The following is a 13334-nucleotide window of genomic DNA, read 5'->3' on the forward strand; positions in this document are numbered from 1 at the left end:
TCTACCTGTGAACTTACAAAGTGGCTATTGTGTGGTGCCTCTCCTTGAAGTTTGTTGACTTGCACCTTAAATTGCAATTAACATGATGATGATACTGTGTCCTTTTACATATAAATGATTCTTCTACATCTCCCTTTTCTTTTCTACAGGGAAGGAAAGTCATGCTGCCCTCTGGTGGTTGAGTTTAAAGCTCAGTGACAAAAGACTTATCTGTGGGAATGTGTATTACAAATAATTACATGTAAAATATATATATACATAAACACAATGCGTAAGTTAGTAGTAGTATTTTGAATTCATGTTGGTGATTTTTATTTCCACATGTAAACTATCAATCTTCCTTACTTATGGGCTGCTAAAGATGAAATTCAGTTTTATTGCCATGAATTTAATTGTAGGTTATAGTATATAGTATTGTCGATAAAATAAATGTTGTAGTTAAGGTAATACGGTTAATTGTTAATGAAATTATTTTGTATTTGCTAATAGTTAAATGAATGGGTATTTTCTCAGGAGTTAATGCAACCAGCAGGGGAGCCAGGTGTCACTTCTCCTCCCTATACTGGCTTATCATCACCACAAGGTGGAGGCACAGGCAATAACATGTTTGCTTTTACCTTACTGTCTTCCCAGCTGCATGAATTCACCCCGTTCCATCAACCTTGTTGCACTGTTGTTAGGAGCAAATAACAGTTACTCTTCATTTATGATCAGTCATAGACATTCTATACACTTCAGAAGTAATTTCATCTTGTTTTGACTCTTAAAATCCTATTTTATTTAAACAAAAAAATCTGTTGATGGAATGAGAGCTTTTTACTTGTTTCCAATGCAAATCACTTTGTTGAATCAAGTGTCATTTTCTTAATACTAGTGGAGTGATTTGCCATATTGTGCCATAGATAAAGAGACTTGTTTGTAGAAAATTCCTCAGACAAGTGAAACTGCATTGGAAAAAAGTGGAATTACCTCACCTCACTGACAGAATTTGTAATTTGTCTTAAGAAAAATAAGATTGAAGATAGTGTATGACTGCATAACGTAGGATCGACACCTTTGCAGTGTAGCTTTGAAAAAAGAAAAGAAAAACACCCTTCTGATAATTTCTCTTTTAATTGAAAATATTATACAAAGCCTTTTCCATGAACATAAATATGGAAGGTACAAGTGAACACTGCACATGGTTGTCCACAGTTCAGCAGAGGCCTACATAAATAAGCACAAGTTTGGCCACCAATTTATATAGTTATACAATCCATCATGGTTTCTAACTCACTGACAAAGACAGTGAGTACTTCTTTTGTTCATAGAATTTGCACCATTGCAACATTTACGGTTTATAAAATTTTCTCACATACTTTCTTTACCATACTTTAGAGTATAAAAAATAAAGGCTTGTCTTGAATAGATTTTAATGCTCATAATGTACACTGTTTAAAGGACCCATCCAGAGGTTCTAAGTGAGTCTATTAATTATGGATGTACACATAAATTTGATAACTGATGGAAAATAATCTCCTCACAACTTTCAGATCAGGATTAAGATTTCTTTTGCTCCGATGTATTCCAAACAACAAACCTAAAGAAAACCGTCACAGCTTCAAAATACATTTAACACTTGTGTTTTGCTGTCATATCCTGCCATTCCTTGAATCAAACAGATAGCTTTATATATAATGAAGAAGGCTTTTTAATACTCGCTGCATTTCATGTGGAGGAAATGTTTCACTTCAACCTCATCTGGGAAGTTTCGGATGAGCCATTTTTGGAATTGGTCACTTTTGTTCCCTTTTTCTCCTGACCACCTGTGTACATAAAAAACTAAGCAACAACAATGAATATATGCTCCAGTGTAATGACAATACAGCAGAAGAATGGATGGTATGTTCACTCTTAATACATACAGTACATCCAGATTTTTACTTGTAATTTCAGATAGAGACAAAGACCTATAAGTGACTTGGACTAAGGTAAAAAGGCCACAAATAAAAGATAATAATTGGATGCTGATGTTGAGGTTTGCAAACTCGCAAAAGTTGCTAAAGGGAAAATGATTCTATATCAGAGTTCATGATCTTGGACAGTTCAATTTCTTTTCCTGATCACCTGATCATTGAATAGTGCCTAGTCTCAGGGTTTAGCTTTATAACATGAGCTACAGCCATAAATATTGACTGAGCTAAGATCATGGCAACAAAATATGTGAATGCTACTATTTTTTTTTTTTTGTTGCGACAGCTACTGTGTAACATAAGCTGCGTTCAACTCAAACTATTCAAGCCAAAATTCAGTGCTTATTATGTTCAGTAGTCAGATTTTTGATATAATAATAATAGGATTTATGGACGTTTTATTTGGAATTGTGAATCTTTCTCATCCTCTCACACTAAGAAATGCTAGAAGGGAAGGTTCAGGGTTCTGAGACACCCGTCCTGCTGATCACTAACCACATTCAAAACTAGTTCACACCCCCTGTTACTATTTGTTCGCAATGCTGCTGGAAGTCAAAGGGGAAAGAAACTATTTCTCTAAAAAAAAGCATAAAAGCCTGTAGCTTATGGGAGTAAATCAAAATGCTCACATGCCATGTCGACTAACATGGTTCCTTTCCCCGATGACTTGCACTAGAAAATAACCTACAGTATGTAAAGACAGCATTTCAACATAATGAAGCAATATATCTTTGGTTTGGTATCCAGTGTTGTAGGCAAACACATCACCTGTATGCTATACAGTAGCATATACAGGCTGCGCTTAACCATATGCAATGAGCAGTCTGTCACATTTAACACAAAATAAATATTGTATTTACAATTTCAGTGCAGCTAGCAACTTTAAATTATTACAACTCAGGAGTGGACTCATATATGTTCAACAAAGTCACTATACTGCAGATGTGAACAGTGCTAATTATAAGAAGATTTTTCTAAGCTGTGTAAAAACCACTATGTTTAAAGCACTGAGTCTAAGAGCCTTTTAGAAGCTGAACCCTTGGCAGAAGGAAAGCCAAAAATGGATTATGATACTTTGCGTTTTTGTTACAAATTTTTAGAATATATAATGCTGTCTCATCTTTCTTTTCATAAATCTGCTGCTAGTCCATGGTCATTAATATATACTATCCTCATATCTCACCTAAGTCTTCACTATCTTCTTCTTGAGCAGCATGGATGAAGTACAGCAGACCTACACGACCCTTTTCTCATTTCATTAGGACATGTATTTGTGAGTCTTGTGTACAAACGAAAGCTTCACCACGTCCATTTGTTTCATCCTTGCTGACAGGAGGAAAAAAATAATATTTTTGGAGGAAAATACAACATTTAAAAGATAAATTGGAAAAAAAACCATTAGAAATGCATTGATACAATAGAAAAGAAGATACTGCACAAATGTATGAAAGTCATATCTATATATATTTTGTATACAGTGCATACAGAATAGAAAAGAGACTTGAGTATACCTAAAGCAAGTAAACACAGTCTGTTTGAAAGTCCTGCCAGTTGTCGCTGCGTTTTGACTGTGTCAAAAGCTTCCTGGCGCCAAAGCAAGTGTCAGTAGGTGAATTTGACCTTTTCATCTAACTCTTATCTAAATAGTAGTTGAAGTGTTCCCTTTGGAAAAAAAAATAAATGTGGCTGACCTTTCCCTTGAGCGTGAAGGTACAGTATGCCACAGGTTTGGAAGTATGTTTTTTGACCGCAGTGTTTTGCCGGCGCTGGCAGGAGTTAGACCAGCGATCCGGCCTGGTTCTGCGCCGGCACCATGATGGGCACCCCTCCCATGCGGGTGATGTTGGAGGCCGTGACCACAGAGGTGGGCAGTGGCGGCGGGTAGGGGGTGGCCTGGGGCTGAGGCTGACCGTAGACCTGCTGCAGCGGCTGGGCCTGGGGCAGCTGGGTGGAGCGCTCCGTCCTGGGCAGGGGGCTCCCGTCGGTGCTGGCGTCGGAGGAGACAGGTGGCCCGCGGGGCAGGGTGGCGCTGCTGTTGTAGCCGTAGTGGGTGGGGGTGGAGGCGCCGTGCTGGCGGGACGGCCGGTAGCCGGCCGTGCTGCCCGTGGCGGTGATGATGGAGGCGGTGTCGGAGGGCGGGCGCTGCGGGTACTGCTGCAGGTGGTGGTGGTGGTGGTGGTTGTTGTGGTGCGACGGCTCCTTGTGGTGCGGGCTGGAGGTGATGGAGGACAGGGTGCCGTTCTTGGAGATGATGTCCGAGCCCATGCCGCTCTTGGCCCATGACACGCGTTTGGGAGCCTGGGCGTCCTCCCTGCAGGTGGAGGGGAGAGACGCTCAGTTTACAGTGTATAGTACATCAGCTGGGTTTACATGGAGCAGAGGTCTGGTCTGTGCTTTCTGTGACATGCACACGCTCCGTTATGAACGTCCACAAACCTCACGATACCTTGATAACCGAGTACCTCAAAACTCCAGTACCTTGTTGGTGCTGTATAGAAATTAAACTATCCAAACCCATGTTGAAAATACCAGGAAACACAGAACTAGAAACCTCTTTGTTCAGCCAGTCCTGCAACCAACACACCCAGTTGTTTGGACCACAATTATGTAATTTTGAGTGTCCAATCAGCAGAAAAATGCCTCATTTAATCAACTCAAACAGAACAGACTGGACCATTCCAAGTGAAATTTGGTTTGTTATGAAAGTGGTGCTACAAACCTATGATATTAGGTTATTAGTGGCTAATAGCTATGCAAACATTTAAACTGACTTCTTTGGTTGGAATTCATAATATTCATTCTGCGCATGTTTGTCAACTTAGAAGTGGGGACGTCAAAGAGTTTCCGCTAAAGTGTAAAACAGCAAAACTGCAGGTGATACAACTTTTTTGGAAAGATTTAAGAATCATTGAACACCTCTATGGTCGAAAGGATCTAAACAATCCACGCATGTTCCTATTGGTATGCTAGAATGCAGGATTATTTAACTATGCATGACAAAAAAGTATTTAGTATGTTCTTTGGTGCATGTAAACACACACCTTACTAAATTACTTTATCTAGCCTCCATGCACAGAGTAGATTTGGAGCCTTCAATCAGAGGAAATTCATTTTGTGATTATAAGGTTCTATCTGGGTGGAATTCCTAATTAGAAAATATTCTACATGTACCTCCTGCACGACGGTAAGTCACATGAACTCACTTGATGTCGTTGGCCATGTCGTCCTCGCTGTCTCGCCTCCTCTTCACCAGGAAGACGACGAGGATGGAGACAAGGAAGAGGAAGCCAAGCACTGAGCCCACCGTGGCGCCGACTATCACCCCCACGTTACTGGCTATAGGACGGACCGCGGGAAAAACACACACAGATTACACATCAGCACTCAACAAAAGCATATCACCCCACATAATGCATACATTAAAGTTGAAAGTTACCATTGTACTCTGGTAATAAGAGGCATACTGCAGGGTTAGGCACACTATCACCATTGCAGTGATTTTACTAAAGGTGCTACATGGAGCATTTTGGGTTTCTCAAAATTAAGACTACATTTCCCATGTGTTGCTTCCTGACAAAGAAGATGTTGCGACTTGTTGCTCATTTTTTTATATCATCAATTCCCAGTGCTTGTGGTCCTGTGTGCTACGTACAGCTGATGATCTCCAGGTTGATGTAGCAGGTCTCTGAACCGGCGGTGTTGCTGGCTGTGCACACGTACTTCCCCGACATGTTACTGCTCAGGTTGCTCAGCTTCAGAGTGCCCGCCTTCTCATCTAAAACACGTACAAACAGGGAGGAGTATGGTCAACCGATGCAAGTACAAACACGTACTCAGACTCAGACTGGATACGTTCAATGGGTTTCTTAGACACGTTTGTCTTTGCGTCTCCAGTTACAGTGGAAACAGCATGCAGAGGAGCTATCTTTGTCCATAGTGAAATGTGTACAGTGAGGTGAAGTGGTCATGGTTCATGAGTTCCCTATGGTCGCTTAGCAACACTGAGCCTGCTTTGCATTGATGCTTACTGTAGACTACACTACAGTTGACCACACTACAGGTGGGTAATTTATACACTAATGTACAAAACATTAGGGACACACTACAGTGGACTACATTAAAGATAATTCCATTAGTTGCTTTAGTAGTGATTAACATTAAGCTCGTCATCTAGAACAGTGCTTCCCAACCTTTTTCCTTAAGGACCCCTATTCTATCACTGAGTAAACAGATGACCCCTGACGAAGTGACATATTTTATGGATATTTCATATTATATTCAATGCATAACAATAACAGCACAGAACAACTGATAACTGTACAATTAACCCAAATAGTGAACGCAATAACTGCAGGAAGTTTGTGTAAAACGAGCAATTTGGATGAATATTGAGCAGATTATGTGAATATTGCATCAGAGATTAGTTTTCCTGATATTTTTAGGAACGTTTTATACAATTCTCTGTATTATTTATTTTTAACTATCATACATACTTATTATGTTTATTTCGGACAAATTCAGTGTTTTCTTCTCCCTGACGCTCGGCCATTGTTCTATTAGCTCTTTGGTTGTTTTAACTGTGTACTTTTCTAATGCAGGACGAGGCTGTTTAGCAGAGTGAATATAGCTTGTGTTCATGTCTTCACCGCACCCTTATCCTCATTTATATCTTAAAAAAACATCTAAACTTTAAAAATAACAACTACATTTAGTTCTTTTCTTCACAGAAATTAATGAAATGCTGAGATATACTGTATATATATATTTTTAAGTTTTCTTACACCCCTTAAAACCAAGAAGGCCTTGCGACCCCCCGTGAAGCTTTGGCGACCCCTAGTGGGGGTCGGGACCCCTGGGTTGGGAACCAGTGATCTAGAAGATGAAAATAGCATCTATTTCCAGGCAATTCACTATCTATTTACTATTACAGAACCACCGTCACATAGGAAAGTCTCCATGCTGCTGTTTCCATTATACTGTCCATTCCACTCCACTGTAATTTGCTAATTCTAAAACCAAAAAGCGGGTTGCAGTAGGCTTCCAGAAACGTGACTGAAGGTAAAATAAGGAGAAGCGCAGAAACAAACAGAAGGAAGGGTGGAGCGTTTCGGGACACTGAAATTACAAATCTGCCTTCAGCCTCTTTCTGTGCTTTAATCTAGTCAGATTAGCTTCTGTGTCCACAGCAGCCCCTAAATCTCAAAATCTAAACAAATACGAAACCATGACACAAATAGCTGAATATTACAAGTTTGCTATATACAACCTAAAGCTGAGAGCTCAGTAAGTATGATATGAAATGCTGAATATGACATAAAATGTGGAGCAAATTTTAGCCACTCACCCTCTTGTATTCCATAGTGACACAAGAGGGTGCTCATGCAGACTAGATTTGAACTATTACTTGAAATGTACACATTCACATACATTTCTACAGATGCACAAAAATGCAAAAACTCAAGGGAGTCAGTACTTTTTTGAGCAACTGCAGCAACACAAACCCATCCATAAAATTCAGTTCAACTCACTGAGCATGGGCGAGAAGAAGACCTCAGAGGTGGGACTGGTTTTCCTCCACTTGTACATAGGAATGGGCTTCCCAGCGCTGGACTTACAGCTCAGAGTCACATTACCCTTCACCACCGGCTTCCCTGATAGAGAGCACTTAGGGACGGCAGGAGGGACTGAGAGAGGAGAGCAGAGGAGAGGAGAGGAGAGAGGAGGAGAAGAGGAGAGGAGAGAAGAGGAGAGAGGGGAGGAGAGGAGAGGAGAGCAGAAGAGAGAGGAGAGGAGAGGAGAGGAGAAGAGAGGAGATAAGAGGAGAGAGGGGAGGAGAGGAGAGAAGAGGAGAGAGAAGAGGAGAGGAGAGGAGAGAGGAGGAGAGGAGAGAAGAGGAGAGAGGGGAGGAGAGGAGAGAAGAGGAGAGAGGAGAGGAGAGGAGAGGAGAGAGGAGGAGAGGAGAGAAGAGGAGAGAGGGGAGGAGAGGAGAGGAGAGCAGAAGAGAGAGGAGAGGAGAGGAGAAGAGAGGAGATAAGAGGAGAGAGGGGAGGAGAGGAGAGGAGAGGAGAGAGGGGAGGAGAGGAGAGAAGAGGAGAGAGGGGAGGAGAGGAGAGGAGAGGAGAGGAGATATATATATTTTCCACATAATTCATACGTAATTCTTATTTTATTTAACGGTGGTATTTTTACTTCACTGCCTCATTGTGTTTTTTGTAAGTGCTATTACTATTAGGATTACTACTGCTACTACTACTACTGCTACTACCACTTAATAATTAATAATAAATTAATTTGAATGGAGTTTTTAGTGTAAAAATGAATTGACTGAGTTTTCTGAACTACAAATAGGGCCGTGAAAGCGGCTGCAACTCTGAGTGTCACTACCAGGGAAGTGATAGTAGTGGATTGTAATTTATTTTCGAGTACAAACTGTATGTTACCCATTACGTTGAGACTGAGCTCGGCAGTAAGGCCCGAGTCACCGGGGATGATGACCTGGCAGATGTAGCGCCCGGAATCCGCCTCCTGGGTGTTGTTGATGTACAGCGACAGGTTGGTGGAGGGCATGGCCGCCGTGAAGCCGACGCGCCCCTGGAACTGAGAGCTGCCCACGCTGATGGAGTCTTTGGTGTAGGAGATGACCTGGACAGAGAAAACAGAGGGGAAGAGGCTGGGGTCAATGTAACATACATGGAAAATTTGTCCATATCCAGGAAAACAGTTTGGTTTACATCCATGTCAGTAAACATGATTTATTTTACATTACTGAATTAGTGATTTCACATGATTTTCACATTAGTAGTTAGTTTGTCAGTAGCCGATCTGGCCATGCAAAACTGTAACACACCTCCAGCTTGCTTCTCCAGCCAAAGATTTGGGGAATCTAGGTTTGGCTTGAGGTAGCGGCGGTTTATTCTTTTTATTCATCTTTCTGGCTACAAATTACAGCAAGGCAGAGTGAGAGACTGGATGATTGTCCAGCCGTACGAAAAAGCTTCACTTTTAATCAACTGTGTCTTTTCCAGCTCTCTGAGAGTTCTCTTTCCCCCTGTTTTCTTTTGGATTTTGATCCTCTTTGGGTAGTCCATCTGTACAGCCCAATAATCTGAACTAAGCAGACACGCAAGCTAGGCCATGGCCAGGTCCCTAGATAACATGTTTACTCATGGTGAACTGAAAAAAAGAGATGGACAATAGAAGATTGAAGAGGGGTTTGTCCAGTTGGTTGCTTGTTGTGCCAGCCTCCTCTGCTTCATTTCATTTGTTTGACCGCAACAGCGATTTTATAAATAGACTGAAAACACATCTACCTTTCCCTTAATTTGATGACACAAAAAAACACAGACTGGTGCTCATGTATTTCAGCAGTAAAGAAATAATTCACTGCTTATATGAAAGGTTTAAAGCATTTTTTTCTTGGATTCATTTTCTAAGGTTTTCCAAAAGGAAAAGCTTTGCCAGATTAACAGTATAAGAATAGGCAAACATCCCTCATAACTGTAATCACAGATATTATAGGCACAGATGGTAAAGTAAAACGATTTTGCTGTTGGGCTGTAGGTACAGTACTATATGGGCTATGGAGCAAGATATGGACAAATGTCACAGAGATATTGCCCATAATCAAAAGAGAAAAGATACTGGCCATCCTTAGCTAGTAAAAATTGTGTGGGCAGCAATAAAAAATGATGTTAAACTGGGATGGAAGGCTTGAAAGATATGGACCACCAGCCTCCACTGTGAGTTACTGTGAGCATAAAGTACAATGTTGCCTCCACTGACTTCAGAACTACTGTACCTCAAATTCTCCCCTCTACCCCCATTAACACACATAACATACAGGTATGCACACATGCACGCATGCATGATTATGAGCATTTCACATGTTAAATGATTTGTTATGATAAGTCCATGAAGGCTTCTGGTACCATAAAGACCCTTTTTTATTAAGAGTGTACCCCATTCGGTTCCTCACCAGTTTGGTGCTGTTAGAAACAAAGTTCCAGAGGACGATGTTGGAGTTCTTGTCGCTGCCTGGCGTCGGGGTGTACGAGGCCTTCAGCACCACCGTCTGACCCTTGTTCACCTCCATGCTGGTTTGGGGCATCTGGATCTGGGCCCATACGCCTGGATGGAGGGAGGGAGGGGGAGAAAAAGGAAGGAAATTGTCAGTAGGAACCTACTGGGCATTGGAAGAAACACGGATCAACTTTTGGTACACACCATCTCTAATCATGAACATGTGAACATTATGATTCTCCATCGACGCAAACAGCGATGAAAACAGCCCTTAATTTTTAACTCTTTTACATTTGACACAACAGTAAACATGTTTTGAAAACTGTGTCTGTCAACAAAACCGAACATTAAATACAGTATGTCATCTAAAAATGCCCCCAACCACAATTATTTAGATAAGTCATGATCTCAACCCACGTTCACACAGTTATTCGCCACAGGAGCTAATAATGAGCTGCGGTGAGGGAGAGGTTTGACATGCCATAAATGATAACGTTACTCAATATTGTTTGGACATCATCCATATCCATCCACCCTTTTGTACTTATCATTGAAGCTCTTACATGGAAACACGGGTCAAAAGCAAGTCCAAGGCAACAGGAAAAACTTAAAAAGATTTAGAAAATGGCAAGAAAAACTCAATTTGGGAGATTGTATTTGGAGAATGTCGATAAATACTTCACCCTTCACAGCTTCAACTCCCCAAAGCCCATTTACTTTGAGCTCGCACGTTCAACTAATCACAAAAGCTGCTCCTACCAACCAAAGTTTGGAAGATATCCATGCAGGCGAGCACATGTGGAGGCAATATCTTCATAATTTTAAGCATCTTCCTCTGAGATGGCAACTTGTCATCCAAGCGACTGGCCAGCGAAGCAGAAAGACATTTCAGGATATAAAATAAGAAAAACCCCAGTTTCTATTAAGCTACTCTAGGAAGTCAGTCTGTCAACTCAAAGAATGTAAATCCACTCGTACACAGACACGTCCAATAAATGATTTCTATATCCGCTGCAGCTTTCCATCATTTTTTATCTCTAAGACTCTATTGAACTAAAGGAATTATATGGGACTTATTGTGACGTTGAGATGAGAAGAAAAAAAAATGCTGGGATCTCATTTGAGCCTTAAAGGTGCAGTACATGTAATAATGCTAAGGCTGTGGGAAATATCTGTGGTAATGCTACTGGTACCGACTGGTTGAACTGGTGTGGAGTACACAGACTTTCTGGCACAGAGGAGTCTGTCCTTGTTAGTGCAGAGATATATCGACAAGTTTCACTGTACATATTGACACACATGGTACAACAGCACCTCAGCAGTATACTGAATGGACAATATATTAGGGACTACTTCCTGATATTGAGTTGCAGCCCCTTTTGCACAATCCACATCTCAATTGCCTCAAAGCTTGGAAATCCTTCTCTAACTCGTCTGCTTGTCTTTATCTCCATCTCCTCCTTTCTGATTGCTATAGATTTAATAAGGGAAATCAATATGAGATAATGGCTTTTACCTGGATTCACCACATCAGTACTTCATGAAAAGAGGAGTCTGTCCTTGTTAGTGCAGAGATATATCGACAAGTTTCACTGTAGAAGAAGTCCCTAATGTTTCGTAAATTCAGTTTATTACTCCATATATTCAATATCGCCATTCAAAATTATAGCAGCATGTCATGCAAGTGAAGCAATGAGTGTCCATTAGTGGATTAATCCAGTATACCATGAGGTGAATGCCATGAATAGCATGAAATAGTTATGAATGTTTTGAACAAACACTACACCTGAGGCTGTAAAGTGGCGAAGTGAGCAAAACAGTAAGATGTGCAACAGTATAGCAACACCTTTTTAACTAAGCCAAAGTATATTATGCATTAGGGAGATTTTCATCAAGTACCTACACATTAATATTGGTTAACACACTGGAATACGGACATTCTTAAGTGAAGTGTTACTGAGCCTATAAGCTACCTTAATTGGGTGTCTATTATAGATGAATGGGGGGAAAAAATCTACCGAGAGGCTCATAGGCAGAGTGAGATGTAATGTGGCTTTATGGCCAGAGAGGGGAAGCAGAGAGCCAAAACACATCAGTCACTGACAGCAAACAAAAATTCTAAGGCACATTTTCTGATACACAAGAAGAAATCTTATAGCCACTTTACTGTGATTCATTAATTAGTATAACAGTCTGAATGTGTTACAGACATACTTTACTGAAACAGCGTTTGTTAATGCTCAATAGCTGTGTGTACTTTATGTGTGTTTGCTATAATTAAAGGTTTTCACATTGTCTCAAAAGAATGTCATTTCCCCCTTTTGTGAGTGTGTGAGGGTGACTGTTTTGTGAGTCAATAGAAAGCCTACATCTCCTCTTTTCCTCTCCCTCCACCATAAGACTCCAGCATTCACAAAGGAGAGAGAGAGAGAGAGAGTGAGATAGAGAGAGAGAGAGAGAGAGAGAGAGAGAGAGGGGGGGGGGGGGGGGGGGGGGGGGGGTTTGGGGGAGAAGATGAGGGATGAATAAGCCAGGGAGGCGGCACACGCAGCAGGGCAGCCTGTTTTTCTCTCTTCTTTATCCCTCTTTCTTATCCATCCCTCTCTCCTCACAGTCTCTCCCCTGCTGCTCTCTCTCTCTCTCTCTCTCTCTCTCTCTCCACATCTAACCTTTCCTCCTCTCCTCTGGACAGGCTCTCTCTTTTCTGTCTTTCTCTTTCTCTCTCTCCCCTCAAATGATTCCTTTTCTAGGGTTAATGCAGTAAAGAGTCATCAACCCAGAGTCATTTTTGATCAGTCTTAGATGACTGCCAGCTGTATGTGTGTGTGTGTGTGTGTGCATGTGTGTGTTTCTGCATGCGTGCCAACCCGTGTGATTGCCATGAACCTCCCCACCACACTTCATGTGAATACTAATGCAAGAGATTGAAATCTGGCTAATAACATCCACTCCATACATACAAACACGCTTCATCCACTCCACCACACTCCAAAAAATATCAATCTTAAAGCTGCACCTGGCAAGATTTTTATGCAAAAATTCAGATTTGCCCTATTCACTCGTTAATTATTATTATTTGGGTGTTGGGTATGTTCACTGGCAGCTTTAACAAGGCATCTAGTGTCATTCGAGAAAATTCTTCAAACACGTTGATTTGCTTTGGAAACAAGTCGAAATTATCTCATCCCACTGGCAGGTTTTTCCATTGTTTTAAGAAAAATGACAATAAACAGCCAATAAAGTCATTAAACTGTGAAATGTGATAAAAGATTTAAGAAGAGAAATGAAATTGAGCAGTGGAAGAAGGAAAGGTTGTGAAAAGGAGGAGAAACAAGAGGAGGAAAGGAAGACGAGAGGCAGCAG

General features: G+C 41.1%; 1 protein-coding gene across 2 annotated transcripts in view; it reads right to left on the bottom strand.

Annotated features, from left to right (window-relative positions):
* Positions 1-1094: 1094 nt before the first annotated feature.
* The window catches only part of esama (endothelial cell adhesion molecule a), a 50677-nt gene continuing 38437 nt past the window's right edge, over positions 1095-13334 (bottom strand). For both annotated transcript variants that reach the window (XM_071924518.2, XM_078286600.1), the window contains 6 exons: positions 9928-10079; positions 8393-8594; positions 7481-7636; positions 5605-5727; positions 5156-5288; positions 1095-4263 (listed from right to left, as the gene is read on the bottom strand). In XM_071924518.2, the coding sequence (XP_071780619.2) occupies positions 3729-4263; positions 5156-5288; positions 5605-5727; positions 7481-7636; positions 8393-8594; positions 9928-10079 (1301 nt within the window). In that variant the 3' untranslated portion in view covers positions 1095-3728. The remainder of the gene's footprint in view (positions 4264-5155; positions 5289-5604; positions 5728-7480; positions 7637-8392; positions 8595-9927; positions 10080-13334) is intronic.

This window comes from Centroberyx gerrardi, chromosome 11 (assembly GCF_048128805.1).
Source record: "Centroberyx gerrardi isolate f3 chromosome 11, fCenGer3.hap1.cur.20231027, whole genome shotgun sequence".
Classification (NCBI taxonomy): Eukaryota; Metazoa; Chordata; class Actinopteri; order Beryciformes; family Berycidae; genus Centroberyx; species Centroberyx gerrardi.